The sequence below is a fragment of the Patagioenas fasciata genome, chromosome 2 (assembly GCF_037038585.1).
Source record: "Patagioenas fasciata isolate bPatFas1 chromosome 2, bPatFas1.hap1, whole genome shotgun sequence".
Taxonomy (NCBI): Eukaryota; Metazoa; Chordata; class Aves; order Columbiformes; family Columbidae; genus Patagioenas; species Patagioenas fasciata.
Genome location: NC_092521.1, coordinates 142,660,707 through 142,680,841, shown reverse-complemented (window position 1 = coordinate 142,680,841; position 20,135 = coordinate 142,660,707). Strand labels below are relative to the sequence as shown.

Sequence of the window (20,135 nt, the reverse complement as noted above, 5' to 3'; positions counted from 1 at the left end):
TTCCTTCATCAAGGTTATGATCAGCAGAACTTTTTCCTGAAATTCTTTCAAATCTTTTAGCGTTCCTAGTAATTTTTAAAAGCTGTTCTAACAAGTAGTATTACACAGAAAAAGTACATCTTTCACAACCTCAACAGAAAACCAAAACAATGAAAAACCAAAACAGACACAAGAAGAGGCAGGAAGTCTTCTCACCAGCCGTGACTTCAAATACAGATTTTTGGAGATGGTAGAAGGAATACAATGATGCTTCAAGCAATGGTAACAGGATCTTGTCAGTTCAAATGGAAAGGGAAGGGCTTTTTCAACCGAGCATAAAACAAGTATAGGGAATACTAGCAAAAGACAAAAGATACATGAAGCACACATTTCAGAAAGACAAAGAGTCAACTTTCCTTTTACATAAATCTGTTTAACAACCAAACAATAAAACTTGAGACGTATGGATAACAGTGTCCAAATGTAGCAGAACAGAAATAGCAATTTCATCCAGTGTAGGTAGTTAGGGCAAAAAAAATCCCCCATACTTTTTGAAGTGCAAGCTCAGTGTCTGAAGATATTCAAAACTGCTAATTTCTGAATCCCTCTCCCAGACATACTGGCCCTTATCATTAGGCAGGTGGCAGACAGTCCTGCAGATATCAAAAGCTCTCTCTATGGTCCCTAGAGTAAATCTGATGTTGCCAGTGCAAATACCACACCTCAATTGTAAAGCTGATTTTTTTTTCTTTGGAGAGGGTGGCGAGGGGATGTTTTACTGTAAAATCTCACAGAAGAAAGTTTTAAGCCTCATAAGGAAGCCAGCTTGAAATATAGTCAATTTAAACAAAAAATAATTCAGGGTAATTCAGACTCAATATTCACTCAAGTCTCTGGTAACTTACTTGTGGCTTTACAATCATTTTCTACAGCCACCTTTCACTGCTGATCTGAAGGTCTGTACAAGCATGTTGGGGAAGAGAAAAAGAGAAGCGACCAGTTCTGCAGAGAAAACCATGAAGATGACCATGACCCTAACTTAATATTGTACACATGTAAACGAATAAAGAAACTCAGCCAGGAAGTTGCTTGGCACTAGTGTAGCCGCACTATCAATCCCTGTGTGTCCTGCGATAAGAGAAGGTGAAATGGAGTTTAGCCTAAGTAGGGATTTTTAAATTAAGAGTGTACATTTAAGAACAGTCTTACCAAAAGTAACTTCTCCTTTGCCAGTCTTGTCAAACAGCTGAAAGGCTACTATGAACAATGCATCTGGAGCACACAGGACTGACTCAAATGCCACAAACTCTTGAAAGGATATCAACCTAAGGGATGAAAGAAAAAGCAAGAGCTATGAAACCACTGGCTTGCAGAAAACTGAAATACAATATAACATAGATTATACAAAATAAATAAGAACACAACCAAAATGTGTACAAAATGTTATCAACAGTGATTAAAATTTATCCTAAAATGCCCCATCACCAACACTGCCAAGAGGCCTTTGTATCACTAGACGGAAATGACTTTGTTGAACAAGGAATTATTCCTCTCAGCAAGCCACAACAGAACATAAAACAAGCAAAGTGCTCAGCATGGCTACTCACCTCAGCTTTACTGTCTAACTGAACTGCCCCCTGGGGGAGCCTACCTCCCTCCGCTGGCAAGACAGAAAGCCAATAAAGACATAAGTAACTTCCCTCAAGACTTGGTACTTCAGGCTTTTGGAAAGCAAATCCATTCAAGACCTACATGCTGCCACTCACTTCAGAAGGAACGGATCAGAATCTGTTATCTGTTTGCTAGCAACTTATTAGTCATCCATGGCAGCCTCCAGACCTGCATGTCGAGTCACAAATTTTCAAGCAGTAGTCTGCACGTTCCTCCTCAGCCCGAGAGCAGTTTATTCAAATTCATCATTACAGCCAGGTTCCCAGTATGCGAGAGCAGTAGCAGAGCAGAGATAAAGGCAGAATTGCCATTCATTCCTTAAGTTGGTTAATAAGCAGAAATTCATAATTAGACAACTTGGCATTGTTTCCAGCAGTAGATTTGATACAGCAAAGACCCTGAGCAGTTCTAATTTCTCTGGATCACACCCAAGAGTTTAAATGGAGATCAAACTCCTAAAGAGGCAAAGGCCAACCATTCTTCTGTTTTGCTACTTCTTTAATGTCTGGGTTGTACAGTTTTAAATCATCTTCAAATGTGTGGCCGTGAGGCCTGCTGGCAGTCTAGGAGGTTTAAGATTTCCTTCTCTCAAGGCTGCCTCATCTCAGTGCAGCAACAGCATAGCTTTAATGGGTTCACATGGCAGTAGCTGGGGAACAAATATTTATTTCCAAGCAGCACAAAATTCACCGTAACAAATGTCGAGGAACACACAAAAACCAGATTATTAATTTCTTTTTATTAGAAGCTGTATCCTTAGGAGTTCTACTCAAAATGACACTGCAGCCAGTTCAATGAAAGCTTCCACTTGGTATGAAATAACAGCAAAGAACAAAGAGCTTGAACAGCCTGGAAAAGACATTCATTCCATCCAGTTATGATGACCCATGACTGTACAAGCAATTTTCAGTCACCCTGTCTTAAGGGAATTAATTTGAAGTCACACAGAAGTGTGCTTGCTGCACATCAGCAGCCAAACACCCACAGGGTAAGAGAGGCTGATTTCCGTGAAGAACAGAAAAACATTAACCAAAGAAGACATTAAAAAAAGCATGGCATGGAGAAGGCCAAAAAGCTGTTCTGCTTTACATCCCTCACTTTATATGTACCAAATAAAAGAAAGCATATATAGAGTCAGAAATAGTCTAACAAATAATTAGCCTGGGGAACTTGCCACCATAGGTTATTATGTAGTGTGAGAAATAAATAAAAAGAAACCTCCTCAGGTATTCTTAATATTAAACTTACAATTGATGATGCCAGTAAACATATAAGCACACCTTAAGCTTTACTGGCAAAGAAACCAATGACTTACTACTACATATGCACATGTTCGAACATGGGTAGGCCATCGAGTCGATTATTTTAAGTTCCTTGGGGGCTGTTTGTACTCCCCACTGTTAGACACAGAATACACAGAAACTAGGTCTTTAAATGGAAGAAAACTTCCAAATGCAACATTTCCTTCAATTTTAAACCAATATATCACTACCCACTAAGTTCTGCATTTCTGTATATTTATTTTTACTATGTGACTTACAGGTTATAAAAGCTCATTATTACTGGTTACATACCTGACAGCTTCCACAACAAAAACCAGATACAAAGCACTGAATTCTTCTGTCACAAATATTACAAAACCCACACACAGGAAGAACAAAATAGACAGCAGGCAACAAGACTCTAGAATAGGATTGTTTAGAATTAAAAATGTAAAATATCTGCCAAGACCACTTTAATAAAGCCATTTTTTGTGTGCAACAACCACCTTGTTCTTACCAACAGATCCCAACAAAAACAGTGCTGAGAGCACAGAAAAGAAATACAGCACCTATCCCAGCAGAATCCCAGCATCACGCTAAGAACATATTCTATGTTATTAGGCCTGGATTTGATTAAAACTTCACATATTAACACTGCTACAAGATTTTATATTGGTAGAAGCATTCTTTGTCAGTGCTTGCAAGTAATAAATCCCTCTAATAAGTCAGAGATAGACGCTTAAAATAACCCCATATCCATTTTTTAAAAACAATTATTCATAGTACTAGAAAGATTAAAAATGTACAAATTGTGTGGTTCTAGCCAGACTATTAAAGAAGAGACATTAATATCTGCTGTGCCAGCTGAATTCAAATTAACCCAATTTTTACATGTTAATTAAACCAGCTATTTTCTTCTTATTGTATTTTTGCTCCCTAAGTAGACTAGTCTGCTAGTGATTCCCAACAGATCTATTCTAACAACAATGACGTATTCATTTACTTCTATTATGACCACACAAAACAGTAACTGAGCAGTAATTTTTCACAGTCAATTACACGTGTGATTCTTAATGCTTAAAGATGCTGAAATAATGTGTACTACATAGCCATATGCTCACTTCTCTATACTGCACAAGGGCAGTTGCCTGGGTAACACATTTTCTCTGCTGTTTAGCATCAACCTTTTGGGTGTACCATAACCCTTCACTGAATATCATTAGGTGTCATTAAACAGCACATATTAACATGGACTTCAATACAGTACTTAAGAGTTATTTTATCTACCTAAACAAGTGCTCATTTATGTTACAAAAGCAGGGGAAAGTCTAGTGATTTTAACAGTGCAAAGAGAGGAAGCTGAAATGTTTACAAAATTTTACTTCAATCTTAAAGATATCTGACCCAACTGGTCAAAGTCTTCCTTTATATTCATGTCCTCATGAACAAGCGGTAGCATTGTACAATTTATCCAGAAAGACTGAAATCCTGACATTTTAAAATACATCCACACACAAGACCCACAGGCAAAACACAGCAGGGTATGGTGCAGCAAGACCACTATTTACTGCTCTCCTTTCTTCCATGCTGGTTCTCTAGGTGCTGATGCCCATGGCATCTGGGCACCATGTAGACATGACACATTCCTACCAGAGAAAGTCCACATGTAGCCATACAAAAAAAAAAAAGCCATTACACACTGTAATAATACATACAAATGTAATGATGGAGAGTTTTCTTCAGAAATCAATGCATATGTTTTTACTGTATCAGCAATTTAAACATGATAACATAATGGGACACAAATTGAAGCTACAACTATTATTTTATGCTGCAACCTGGGTAAACTAAGTACAGTGTAAATTGGTGCATTAGAGGATAAATTTATATCGAATAATAATGGAAAAGGCTGGCATTTCCAAGTGTTATTTTTGAATAGCTTGTCCTTTCTAAAAATAAAGCATACAGTACTTCTCTGTAAAGCGTTAGTTACTGCAGTCCAGAGATGTGCAGTAAATACTTAATTTGTTAGACAGATGTTTCAAAGTACAACAAAAGACTGAAAACCAAGCTGTTACAGTGGGCAGGATGGAAAATGCCTGGCCTGTTACCGATAGGCCTTGAGAAAGCCACTGTATTTTGAAGAAGTTTCTGATCCAGGTGAAGCCAAATGAAGCATTTTTTTTTCAACTAAAACTAGGAATGAGAAGCTTAAGGCCAGGCATCAGTCAAAGCTCTTAAGTCCATTTCATACAAACTACAGCCACACAATATAACACGCTTAAAAAACACCTGTGTTATTACCGATTGACTACTTTGAAAGGCTTCTCTGGTCACTGGCAAGAAAAGCATTTCCTTTTCTTAAAGGAAACCTTAAAAAGATGCCTGAGAAGACAGAGGGAAAGCCTACCTCCAAATATCCCTATGCCCTGACTTAAGATGGAGACAAAACTTGCTCCCATGGCAACAGATACTCACTGCACACCAGAAGGTGCCTTGAGAGGTCTCCTACCTTTGTCACACCAACAGCAGCTCCTGCAGATATCCTCAAATCCTTAATCTTTGGCAATGCAGGAATTGTGCTAAAACTATGGTAGAGATTTTGTCCACAGTAATCATAGCGAGATCATACGTAAGAGCTACTGTTCTTTACACTTCACACTAAGGATTTCTTCTGCTCTGGGATAAGCAATTCTTTGCCTATTTGCTCTGCTCATGACTCACAAACTCTTGTGCCGTTTGCCTTTCACTTACCCATTTTAGTATTTCTCACTGATTACACTTTGTACATATAGCTAATTTCTCACTAAAATCATAAGCAGTCAAAAAACATTTTTAGAAGTGCTAGGAATACCCCTGGTGATTCTGGGGTCAGACCTTTTTGGTGAAGGCTCACCAGTCATGAAGAACAGATGCTTCTTCAGAGCAAAACAGGGATTTGAGACAGTGAATAAATATCCTAGAAATATCCCAGCAGTATTTTCAGAACTGCACTGCTTAAAGCCACTAACACTAAAACAAAATTAACTTGTCATTGCTCTTTTAAGCTGATTTCTGTTTTATACTAGAAATAAAGCTAAATTATTTAACAGACTCCCATGACCTTAAACACCTGCAAGTCTCTAAACACTGACTAGCCTACTAAAAACAAACTCTAACAAAAGCAGTTTTGTACTTCACTTAAAAACTAGGAGCTCTGGACTGCCAAATTGGAAAGAATTCAATAGGAGATGACCGGTAGGTCCTATTGCCATCCCTCGGAGATTTAATTCCACGAACCAAAAAGCGATTGCCCCTTGCTTCATATGATCACTCTGCGAGTTACGTTATACACCACTAGAAAAAGGCACAAATGCCTGGCCACATGGCAAAAAGTGCTACAGTGCCAGGATAGAGAGGAATGCTAATCACTTTCTGTACTTTCTCCATTCTTTAACATATTAGTATACCAGCTATAGAGGAACACAGCCTAAGTATCAGAAGAGACTCTCCAAAGACATGTTAGGAACATGCAGTCCCGTCACAGCACAGTCTGGACTGCAGGAACAGTCCTTATGGCAGAAAGCAGCAATTAGAAGCGTTGATACTACACCGCAAAACTCCTGCAAGATCACTCCGAGCTATGAAATTCCAAGTTGTGAACAAGCTCACATAAGCTACAGTTTTGTATTTTGCTTTTCCTGACATCAGCTTCTGCTTGTGAGGGAGATCCAGATCACAAGGTACAGATTATATTCTCAATCTTCTTGTTACAAAATGGATTTAAAGCTGTGCAATTTGGAGAATGCTGTTTTTGCAGGCATCAAACCAAGGGAAGCAATCTGAGAGCTGTTTAACATTTTCAGTCTAAGCTATCTGAAACCACCACTTTCTTGCTGCCATCATGCCAATGTTACCAGTATAACCTTTTACAGAATTCTTTTACCACAGGTAACAATCATCAAATTAACATGTCTGCAAGGTTTAAAGTGTCCAGCTGCCAGGTATCTGAGGCTGGGTGAGCAGAAAAGAGAGCACAGAAACTATTGCAGCAATTTTCAGTTATGGAGGCATCTGTTCTCTAGGAAGCGTGCATTCTCTAGTCATGCTTTATTTATCTCACATTTTACTCTCTGCAACCATTGATATGAGTCACACCTGAAGCTTTCTGGCTTCTAAAAATGCCACTACAGACTTCAAGTCCATAGCTAATTATTCTAATGTTCCTCTAAAGATACTTTAAAGGCAAGGTTCAAAAAATGAATTCATATGTGTGAAGAGACAGCTTGCCTGGGCAGGTACCAAAAGCAAAAGCTAGGATTTCAGTAAAGAAAGGGGGAGGAAGATAGAAGGGTAGCTAATCTTGCCTATTGGCAAAGCTGGCCTTTCAAACACAAACCATGTGCAACCAACTTCCTTGCTGTCTTCCAAAGACTGAAAAGTGGCTCCCTAAATACCTCAGCTGCTCCTCCTCCCTCGTAAGGGAAAAAACAGTGGCAAAAACCTTTAACAGTGCTATGGCAAAACAAAGCCAGGGCACTTTTTTCTACGATCTCTTCCTACACCATCTAAACTTATTTTGGATTGCTATTTGAATATATTTGTGACAGATACATAAACAGAGACAGAGAGGCGCACGGAAGGAAAGAAAAGCAGGAGTTAGGGGAGCCAGCCAACAAACATGAAAGGTTCAATGAATTAAAAATACACAGTAGACAGAAAATGGTTTGCTCAGCTAAATGGTACATGCAGTCCCAAACACTGCTTCTGCTCTTTCCACCTAAAAGATACTGTATTCCTTTATTGTATCTGCAGGAAAGAAAAAAACAACAACAACCAACCCTATCACCTTTCAGGGATCAGACTGTTTTGGAAGAATGTTTTTGTATTTTTTAAATGAATAACAGAAAAACCAAACCAAACCAAACCAAACCAACCAAACAAAAACAACACAAAATAACACTTACCCATCTTTTGTCTGATCCACCACACCTGCAAGGAGCTGTACAGTGCTTGCGTTAGGCAAACCATCTCCAGTTATCTTCAGGTATCGTGTGACAAAGTCATTAGGAGACATGAAGAATTCGCCATTCTTCTCCACACTTGCATACTGTTAAATGAATACAATACTTAGTGCCTCAAATACATCCTTCTCCAGTTATTTATTACCACCAGCCATAGTTTCCAATCACGAGCAGGATTACATTACAGCAGATGACACAGTTCTGCTCTGAAGAACCAAGAGCCTATAACCTAACAGGGGAGACTCAGTGGAGGTACTCAGGCTGCTGGAGGCTTGGCTTCCCAGCCAGAAGAGTGGCCGATGAATGATTTTTTGTTTATCACGTCAACAATTTCTCCATGGTAGTCTAGAAAGAGTTAATGCTCCAGTACCAAATGTTTTTTTGAAGTAGAACAAGAAGCACATGTGCTGTATATGGCATCTCAGGCCCACTGAAACAGAAACAGGATACTCCGGCATGTTTTACTTTTCCGGAATGACTCCTTTGTGTAGCCATTTTACTTCAGGATGAGAAGGCAGGTTTACACCTGCGAAATGACACTGCAGTGCTAGCAGAATCCCCCTGGAGTGTCCACCTGGGGGTGCTGTTTTGGAGGAGCTCCACAGCATCACCTTCAGCCACCACTGGTCCCTCAGTAAAGGAGAACCTACACATCCTGCTCCTCGGCTGAGCTGCCAAAAGGAGGCCAGAAAATAGCATTTGCAGAAAAATATAACAGAAAACAAGAACTTGGACAGTTCAGCACACTGCAAAAACAAAAAAACAGGGGTCCAACATCTTCCTAAACACTGCTGGCAATTGTTACTCCCACTTTATTCCATAATTGCTGGCATACTACAGAAAACAATTATTGACAGACCCAAACGCATTTGCTCCCAAGGGAAGCCTCTAGTAACATGTTGCATACCAAGATACAGGCATATAAAATATTTTGAAGATAATACATAAATAAATAAATTGCCTTTGTTACCACTTTTACCCTGATTCCTCTGTCATCCCTTCAAGTTTAAAGCCCTAATTTTCTATAGAACGGTAACCTTGAAATCAACCCAAAAATGGTTGAGGGGTTTTTTTTGGGGGGGTTCCACTCCCCCCACCCGCTTTGTTTTGTTTTGTTGTTTTTCTTTTTTTGTTTGTTTGTTTTTCTTTTAAGAAAATAAAAAGGATAAGGACAATAATTAAGAGGAAAAGAAATCCCTGGCAACATTTCTATAACAATGCAACAGCCTTAAGGGAAACAGGTCTGTCTCAGGATAACAAACGTGCATTGAGAACAGAAAAGCAACTGTTGCTCCCCACAGAACATTATCCACACTAAAGTAATAAATAAATTAAATGCTTATTGCTATTCTGTAATGTACTTCAAAGACACATGTTTTGCTTTACACTGCTGTGGCTCTGCTAAGGGAAGGAAACTGCCAGTTTTCATTTCACAGAGCCACACTGGTGCCTGCGGAGTATGGTTATACCTGCTGTAGGCACATGCCAAAGTGTAAAGGTAAACAGATTTTCTTCTAGTGCTATATAAACACAGTCTTCAGCTACAGCAATAGCTTCAAGAAACAAGGCTTCACAAAAGCAAGCCCAAACAAAATATAACTCGCTTTGGCATCTATATATTGGTTAGCATTTAAGGATTCAGGTTCCAATAGACACTGTTTGCAGCACAAGCTTTCTACTTGATACACTGCAAAGAATTTTCAATTGTATACTTTTATAAGAACTAGCAGATCAATTGATTCCAATGCAATCATTTGCAGGGAGACAAAATCTCTCAGAATCCCAGCCTCAGAAACTTTTAACACAGCTGCTATTGAGAAACAAATCAAATAAGTCAGACAGCCTATGCTTCTATATTTCATCTTTTTCTTCCAGGCTAACCCCCTGCTAGGGCACTCAATAACAGAAAACAGCAGAAGGTTTCAGTGTCCCCCTGTTTCCTGTCATTGTGATTTACTCAAGTGTATTCGAAATCCAATCACGTACTCTACAGTACATATAGAAAATGACCTTGGAAAATGTCAGCTTGATCACTTTGACTAAAATCTAATCTCTTAGGGGTTATGGTAGAAGACTTAGAAAAAGTAGAGTTACTCTTGGAAATTATCATAACAAAAAGATAAAAACATCAGTTCCACTGGTTTTGGAGGAGAGACATTAAAAAAATGGTTCTTTACAATTGTATTTTTACCCCTTTTGGCAATTATACCCACAGAGAATTTGATATTACACAATACTACCTAATGGCTTTTTGGTAACTTATTTCCATATATTTTAGACAGTCAAGTATTAACCAGTTCAACCCCATTTTAAGTAAGATTTGCAAACATTTTATTGGGAGTCTGATGTAAATGCTAAAGGTTGATCGTAATCAACTGCATTTAAACTCATAGTCTCATATTTATTTCTACACAGTGGGTACCATTCCTATCTGGTTATCCTATTAATTCTTAACTGAAAGAGAAAGAATAGCTGTCAAGTTATTTTATAAGTGAAGATCCCCCAGTCTGAAGAAGTACCTGTATTGGCCTTCACCATCCAAAATTGTCTAAAGCACCTTAATCAACACTCTTACCATCATTTATCTGTAGAGTACGAAACAACACACCACACTCATTCATCTTTTTTCCTTCTCAGTGAGCAGCACAATTTCTGTATTACACTGAAGAAAATGTTTAGCTCATATTTCATTACTCCACTTACTGAGACTCCTTTTCAGTGGAAGGGGAAGCAGAAAAGGATGAAAAACGATCTGGAGATGGTATTTAGTGTGTTCAGCCATGAGCCAATCAATCTACCAAAACTCAACACTGAGGGAGCTATAGTCTTCAGAAACTCCAGAGCAGTGAATATCCATAGGCAGGTAGGAAACAACTTTCAGATTATTCTCAGCAAACCAATCAAACCCCCACCACAACTGAGTGCTGCCTCATATTCCACAAGGGACCAGGCTTCTCTCTACTGTGTTTATTCCCTTCCTCAATGCTACCATCTTCTGGGGTCGGTGGTCTGCTCCCTGCCTGCCTTTTCTGCTGCCTTGCTCCTGCTCTCCAAGCATTTATCTCTGAAAAACCCATTATTCCATTCTAAAGAGTCTTTTGCTCTTCTGACAGCCACAAGTTCCAGGACTTAATAAGTTAAATCCTGGCTTTCTCAACTAAAAATCTGATTTCAGAGCTATAAATACTGACAGTATATGATAAAACTATAAATACTGGCAATATACATAGTGACACCTACATGTATTGTTAATAATAGCTCACAGGGGACAATAGAAAATATGCCAAGTGCACAGAGAGGGGAACATGATGCTGCAGAGAGGGAAGGTGGAGGGAGGAACTTGGAAAGGTATGAGCTCTCTCAGGCATTCAGCCCCTTCATAAAAATAATTCAGATACAACAGCTCCCTGGAGCACTGTGGCACCTACCTCACATACATTTACTCACCAGACCCACCAACCTCTGTAGTCTTCTTTCATACCACACTACCAAACTAATACAGATAACATACCAATGAATCTTAGGAAAGTTAGGAATAGTTACATAAATTTAGAAAATGGGTCAAAGAAAGCCATATTTCAGCAAAACAATAAAGTACACTTCTCTCAAGAGTACAGGCAAGTATTTGAGTCATTTCAGTACTTGCACACCTCTATGGAAGGTCAACACGGAAAGAATTTTAGTTAAATAATAAATACGTTTTACAAGGTGATCTTCCTGACACTTCTACACATTAGAGAAGCAGAGATAATCAGGAAGCAAGCAGTAAGTTTACCAAATGGTCTAACAGCAAGGTGTCTACACAAACACTTCACCATGTGTAGGAACAATATTGAAACTCCCACCCTATTCTCCGAACAATACGGCTTTTTTTTTTTCTAAGATAGTAATACTTCTTCTGAGTCAATACAATAATCACTCAGGAATGTATCTGACTTCTTGGTGAGCATTGTTCAATTCTGATAATGGTATTTAAGTCTAACATGGTAATAATACAGTGAATGATTAATGGTTCGAAAAACTATCAAGAGTTGTATGCTACAATAAAGGAGCAAAAGATATGAAAAATTTAAGCAGAAAGAGTAAAATATTTACTTTATACATACCTTCAAAAATATTGTTTTCAACTCAGCTGGATCAGCTCTCTTGGTTAGAGCCACCTACAAGTAAATACAATTACATTAATATGCATAATTCATACAAAAGATGTCAAAGTGTCATTTAAAAGGAAGAATTCAAACAGCAGAACAAGTGAGGAAAATAAATGTTCACCTTAGATAAATTAGGTACTGCTTTAGCTGGCCATGCTTATTTTACTCATTTCACATTTACACTAAGTTATTCAACATTCTTGTTATAATTGCTTCCTTTATGCAATCCTGCAATTCTTAAACAAGCACAAATTAACAAGTCATAAAGATATTCAAGTATCAAATCTTTTCAACATACCTCTCTGTTCAGATTCGGCATTATACCATCTTTACCATATAGTTTTTTACACTTCCAGCATCTTTCATCTAAGGACTTCAGAGATAAGCAGCCCACAACTGATAGATGGCAAGAATAAAATACTCAAGACTTACAAACTTGTCCAAGAAAGCAACTTCCTAAAAGACTGAATTCCAATGCAATTATTTGGTGTATTGGTACTTCTATCTCCTACTTCCAACATTTAAAACTGTTTAAACTTACAGTGTAGAACTTTTTGACAAGGTAAATTCAGAAAGCATAGTATCTAGATTTTTCTGCAGATCAAACAACCAGCCAGTTACAACCAAAACCTAAGTTACATTTATCACCACAAACCCAAAAATAATTGAAAAGATTTTTTTTTCCCAAAACACTGACTTAAAAATACTATATATCCACTACGGTGTAAGCCCAACAGCATTTGCCTCCTTGACATATTGTGCCATCCATTTGCTGCTTTTGGCAGAAAGTGGATTCATCCCTTCAGTCTGCACCTACTATAGAGTTTCCCATTCTTCCTTCAGCATACTTCAATGAAGCCTTCCTTGCCAACATAACACCCATCACCTGACAAGTCAATTCAGCACATCAATCTATTTCTAATAAAAAAAAAAAATTACTTTGCAAGCAAACCTGGATTTTCAAAAAACTTGGAAAACATCTCTGTAACGGGGAATAAAGAGTCAAAGGGCAAGACATAAAGTCTTACACTCATCTAAGAATTAAGTATCAGAAACTTTATTAAAAAACATGACTAACTACTTTCTTGACTCTCCAGAATAATGGCAGACTGTAAAGGCAAATGTGACTGCAAGTGCATTTCTAGTAACACACTAGAATATTGCAGAAAACAGTAGGAGTCTGTGTAAGGCTGTACAACATATCCTCACACATACATTTAATGAAGAATCTTCAGTTTTCTCACCCTAAATGGGTCATTTCAAAAATCAAACAACAGCAAACCACCAAAAACCCAAAGTATTTTAAGAAAAGTGTATGAATATGGTTTCTTATAAAATTTTAGAAGCTTTTTTAAAAGGGAAAACCACACCTGAAGCTATGCTAGGACTCACTGACAGAGTCCACAGCTGGAGTCCCAATTCCGTGTTTGCACAGAAATCCGTGTGGAGGCAGTTGCAAAAAAATCAAAGTGTAATTGTGAACCTGGGAATCTAAAAATGTGTATTTTCTAAAGTACAAGCTGTCCTAAATGTAATCACTGTGGAGTAAGCAGAGAATTACTTTAACCCCATTTGTAAAAATCTGGTACTCTAGAGCAATTTGGAACTTTGTGGAAGGAAAAGCCAACATTTCTATACTGCTGCAATGCAGAATCCTGCCACTATACAGGCAAACAAAAGACACTTCAAACACCTATAGCCATGAAAAATAAACCAGTATCACACCTCATCTGTTTTAAAGTTTAAATTTTATACTGTCCCAGAAATCTAAGCGTAAAGAAACAAGGCATCAAAAAACCAAAGGAAAAGGGTACAGTCTGATAGCTGAGCTTCTACTCATTTTGGTTTCACTGACATTAACAATCTTGGGAAACTCAGTAAACAAAATGTGCTCATAGCCCAGCTGCCATTTTTCAGTCCCCTTTTAATTACATGGGGATTTTGGTGGGATTTTTTTTTTATAGTAAGTTTATTTCAAAACATAGACTGAAAGGCTGAAGCTGGTTAGGTCAATGAATCAACAGAGGCACTGCAGACTGACAGCCCATGCAGAAGCTGCCGACAATGATTTCCCTCTAAGTCCTACAGCCTATTTCCAAATTCTTCTGTTTCCTGGGAAATGGAAGAGGAAAGGGATGGTTAGCACTGTGTAATGGGTTTGTCCATGTGTCACCCACCAATCTTCATTTTGAAAGGTTGATTTGATCCCAAGTAGGGAACAGAGCCTCTATTACGTTATGTTACAGCTTCAGGATGACCGATGCTAACACAGCCATGCCCGTGCTAAGAGAAGTATTTAATTCAGCCTTTCATCCACCACCAGCTGGGGGCAAAGCTGAAGCGGCACACGAAGACACAAGACATGATCCTGATGACAGGCATTACCAGCAGATTCCCCTCCTGGAAAAGGTCAAAATATCACTTTCAATGCCATTCTGAAAATCGTTCGCAGTTATGTTAGCAATTGATGGTGGGCTAAGTAACCTGATGCCCACAAGACTGCAAGCCAGCAGGTAGCGTGCCTGGTGGAAAGTGACCCACAGGCAGGAGCTGTTTCTCCTTCAGTCAAGTCAGGTGACTATTTACTGACTTTCATATAACAGGGTTTGGGTGATATGATTTGTTACTGGAAAGACTTGTCTATTTCACTTTTCTCTCCATAAAGAAAAAAAAACAGCCTGAGATAAAACCAGTTATGAGCTAGTAGGCATTGACATCTCTCTAGCTGCATGAAGAGACATTTGATAAAGCAGATCTAAGGGAAATAATGTTTGTTACTACTCTTTACAAAGAGATGCTTTCTAAAACACAGTAACTTTAAAAACACCCTAGTAATTTCTATTAAGTAAGGTTCAATGAAGAAAGTTCTCCAACAAACACTTAGGTTTTTAACAAACAGGAGACAACAGGGAGTACAGAAACTAAAGTACAGGGTTATAACAAAGACAGGAGATGCTACAGAAAAGACTGGGATAAGAGAAAATGTCAGCAGGGATTTTCTATTCTAAGGTAGATACTTGAAAGCTTTAGCCAACATACTATGTGTATATGTGCATTATGTATATGAAGAACCAGCCAGCACAGGCAATGTAAGAACTGGATTTAAAAATGCCGAATCCTCCCATTAGCCATGATGCTCAGCAAAGGGAGACAGGGGATGCACAGAGAAAGGGAAAGCTCTGGAAGTGAGCGACAGTAACACACGGGTTGATTTGCATGCTGGAGTTGTTCATATCCTCAGACTCCCTTGCACCTTGATCTTAATTTCAGCCCATTTTCCCCAGTGGAGCTTTCTCCTTATGCTGAATTGACACTGACATGCATTTTCAGTCTCACCTTTGCCCTCAACAACAAATGCAAAAAGACTATTCCCAGAAAAATCTAACTGTACAACAACACGAGAAAACAGAATCCACTGTGGATGAAGGAAAACTATGTTTCAAATCAGCTGTATTAATACATTGGTCATATGCAAGGCAGAAGGACCAGGTTGTCGGGTGGTATGTGATATCAAAAAATACAAAAGGACTAATGTAATAAGTGTAGTCCATCCAGTAAAGAAGAACAACAACATGGGTGGGCAAGAGAGAAAAAAGGCAGTAGGAAAATCAGAATTAATGCCAATGTAGTATTAATCTAATGGCAAATATAAAATGTCTGACCTTCTCACTTTTATGGCGAAGATCACTTTAGTAGCCACCATTTGGACAGTGTAGAAAGGCGATGGGGATCTAGGAACACTTGGGAATTGCTACAACATTCCAGAAAGTTTACTGCGACAAGAAGTCCTGACCAAAGATAAACAGACAAACATCTCTAATAATGTTTCTTCCTCATGGTTTAACCTCAGTACAGCTCAAGTGTAAAAGAGAAAGTTGATAGAGGTAAACACATCTCTCTCTCTACCTCACTATCTTTAAAAACTCCTGACACCCAGGAGGCAAGATGCTGGTGAGCAGCCCTTCTGCAAGCAGAGAACTGGGGCTTTGGCAGGGCTGCCTCGCTGCTGTGCACTGGGGAGCTCAGTCAAATTCCAGAGAACACCATCTATAGACACGTGTAGAAAGATGATATTTGATGAAAGGTCTAACAAGTGATCACAAGCTCTAGTAGCTTCATGTTGAAATTAACATTAGGTTTTTAAAAAATTCTTCCATTCTTACACATGACTAAAGAACACAATGTATTTGGCACCACTACAACATCTCAAATCAAGACTGAAACCTCATGCCTTCTAGAGTAGGGGTGTCACACTCATTTTCACCAGGGGCCAGAACCACCTCGCAGTTGCCTTCAAAGGGACAAATGTCATTTTAGGACTGTATAATTGTAACTACTTCTGTTCTAGAGGTATTTTTCAGTTTCATCACAAGTTATTAAGTCCACCTGTAAGATGCAAACACCTGTGGCCCAGTTTATGTAAGAGGTCAGATTAAATCACCATAATGTTTCCTTATGGCTAAAAGTGTACATATACCCTCAAAACGCACAACTCCAAAGCAGATCATGCCAGAGTTTGACCTTACAATTTTGTTTAAATGAGTGAATGCAATATCATAGACCAGTTAAAGTGCAGTTACTGGCCAAGTTTGAATTCAGATCAAAAATCTATTGATACTGTGCAAGTATTACAGTAAAACGACACTTCAGTTTGTATTTTAATACAACTAACTTGCTTACATTTATGGGAATCACGCTCTTCCACATTTACACTAATACTACCACAAACATATCAAAATCATTCTTCTAACCTTAGCAACCTGCAACTTGGTCACTCTCCCTCATCAGACACACAGCATCCTAAGTTACAAGTGTTCTGCATCAACATCTGCCTAGGGCACTATCTCCTGTTTCAGCTGCCCAATAACCATTTTTTGTTAGCCTGACATATTTTGGCATATTCTCATGTCAGCAAAACCACAGTAATTCCTTCTGCATGACAGAATCCAAGTAAAAGAACTCGAATGTGGTCTCAAATGGAAAATGATCTATATAGAACTCGTCATCAGTTTGCAAGGTAGAATATGGACCAGCTCACCAAGCAGGGAACCAGGCAACTGCAAGGAAAGCAGGTACAGAATGCAGATCAAAACGACCTTCTCTCTAGACCTCTCTAATGATAAGCTATTTTTCCTAGGAAAATAAAAACAGATGGCATTTGGCATGCCTACCCAAAGGCTTAGGGTAAGAAGCAGCGGAAGAGAAGCTGGTAACTACTAAGTGGGGACTCCTATTGCATTCAGTCTGATCAGTCAGAACAGTCAACCTCAAGACAAAAATATTTATTTTGTAAAAATAGTTCTCAAACATTACGATTACATTTTGCAGAAGTGTGATCCTACAGTAATTAGCAACTACTCCATTCCTTTGTCTAATAACACCTAGCTAAGCTAATAAAAAGAGACATTATTAACAATAATCAACAAAGTCTTCTCCGATACTATAGACTGATTCAGTATGCAGAGCTAGAGAATAAACACGACTGAAGCTAGACAGTTGTGCTGAGCCTACTCCCCACCATGGTGAAGCAGAACAAAATCTGCTAGCTGACAGAGACAACAAATCTCAAGCAAAATTATTTACATCCATCTTCACTCTGCCACAATTACAAATCTCTGGTCAATTCCCGGTCTGGCTTCTGCACCATGATAAGTGGAAGCCTCACTTCCCCCAAGTGCATCAAAGCTAAGAGACCTACCTTATTGGGCAATTATCTGCTAGCTTTGATCCCACTTTCAAAGTCCCAAAGCAAATGCAGCTGGCTTGTTCACAAGACAGCTCTCACACAATGAGATTCCCAATAAACCACAGTATATTTGCATGCAAACTGACTGGGGACCAACACACAGTTATCAATCACATACACACAGGAAAATGCTTGTCCAGTTTGTCCAATGCTTCCAAGTAGGTACAGAAACAACAGTGAGAGTAGTATATATGTTAAGGAAAACTGCTACAAGAATTTCCAAGAACAGCTAATTAATGCTATGTAAAAATACATTTAGACTGTATACTTCTACCATTTTTCTACTTCAAGATCTGGAAAACCAAAGGATCATAAAACTAGCCCGATACTAAGGTTAAAATAGCTAGGCACTGTCATTATTCAGCAAAATTGTTAAAAGGAAAAAGCATCATATTGTAACAATACTATCCACTCCAAACTTGAAGCACTTATCAGAAGATGCAGTTAGGAACAAACTGGACTATCAGGTGATAGTCAGCCTCTGGACCAGGATGCGGATGCAACTGCTGTCATTCCTACCATGAAACATGATGTACTTCGCTACAGCGAGAAACTGAACCTGAAAATCAACTCGTCACAAAGAGCAGAAATTTCTCTTTCACGTTTCACGTTGCTATCAGAAAAAGCTCAGCTCTCAAATCACTTTCTCTACCTATCATAATGTGCTACAGTACTCTGCATCAGTCCATCTTCTCCCTCAAACTAATATTTCCTATTGTCTTATAGCTCCTCTACAACATGTTTTTACTCAGATGACCCTGGGGACTGTGATCCAAAGATACATAAGTAAGCTACTTTGCTATGGCCATTATGTAATATTAACACACCCCAACGCATGTCGGCAAACTAGAGCTCATCACTCGAAGAAATACAATAATTATACATTAGATATATTAGAGGTTCTTCAATAAAAAAATAGTTTATTTCCAAATGAGATACTAATGAGAATGGTCAAATGAAATTTACACCATCTCATGCGTATTATTAAAAAATACCTCCCTCCTGCTCACCATAGATGGATAGGAAGATAGATGCTAACACTCTGACTTTGCTCTCCCTTTTGCTTCCTTACACCTTTCAGAAATGGAGGCATATCTAAGCATTATGAATGTCAATCTGCTAAAACATATTTGGTGGCTACATCAGCGCAATTTATAGACTCCCCTTTTGATTCTCTCAGGGTTTGATGTGTCAAAATAGTGCTACTGTACAACCAGTACATGGACCATAAGCTCAAGATACAAACTGCCTTACATTCATCTTCCAAATGCAGTCACCCCACTGCTAGCAATTCATCTTCCACAGCTAAACTTCAGCCTTACATCTGGCAGGAGAATAGTCATCTCACCCAAAGAAGGAAAGGATAGAAAAATTCTCCAGTGTAACAGCAAGATCAAAAGCAGTTCCTGGAGAAAGCACACAATTAGATACCTGTTATCACTCAAAAATTGTCAGGGAGAAGTGGTAGATTATTAGGACAGTATGAATTTTACCTGGCACCCGATGTTATTAGCATAAAATACGTATCTGGACCAGACTGAGGAACACGTAACCCACAATTAAGACAGACATGGTTCTCACAAGGTGGTACCTTCAAGAAGTATCATCTCACAAGCTATGTAGAGCACCTGTGAGCTCTGGGAGGGCCATCGCTGAATGCAACACACAGGCTACTGATGAGTCTCTCCAAGGTCCCCATGCTCGTGGTGCTTCAAGTTCCCAGCAGCTCACAGCTCAACACAGACAATCACTCCTGGTTTCACCTGGCTCCAGCGCCCAACACCCAAATGCTCACTCTGCCTCTGGCATGGCACATAGCAGCTTTCACAGCTTAAATATCAGGTTCTTCTACCAAGACCAGTGACAAATAGACTCAAAACAAGAGATATGATGCAGTCCCACCAGGGAACTTTTTGAGAGTCCTACACTGCACATGACACTATAGTACACACAGCAACCTACAAAGAAGTGTCCCATGCTTCATTAGATACCTTCATAATCACAGAACCAAGACAAAACAATGGCAGGAATAGACACTCTGAAGAGTATTACAAAAGGTTTCTCCATGATTTTCTCTCCTGGATGTCAATGCAATGGAAACTATACTGTGACGCATAGCTCCAGCGAGTGAGCAGGACTGTTTGCAGAAATAAACAAAAACCTGCTGCCCTTTGAAGAAAGCAAACCTGGAGCAGTGCCATGCAGGGGTATCATAACAGAATTATCTTAACAGAGGTAGTTTATGGATATGCAGTCAGTGCCTATGAACTTGTGGAAAGGTCTGCCTCAAGCTGTTGCTGGAGTAACTTATTTGTGTCTTCAT

At 38.9% G+C, this 20,135-nt stretch overlaps 1 protein-coding gene across 2 annotated transcripts in view; it reads right to left on the bottom strand.

Annotated features, from left to right (window-relative positions):
- SLC25A13 (solute carrier family 25 member 13) overlaps positions 1-20,135 on the bottom strand; it is a 100,945-nt gene that overhangs the window by 64,516 nt on the left and 16,294 nt on the right. For both annotated transcript variants that reach the window (XM_065832432.2, XM_065832431.2), the window contains 3 exons: positions 12,022-12,075; positions 7,859-8,001; positions 1,189-1,304 (listed from right to left, as the gene is read on the bottom strand). In XM_065832432.2, coding sequence (XP_065688504.1) covers positions 1,189-1,304; positions 7,859-8,001; positions 12,022-12,075 — 313 coding nt within the window. The remainder of the gene's footprint in view (positions 1-1,188; positions 1,305-7,858; positions 8,002-12,021; positions 12,076-20,135) is intronic.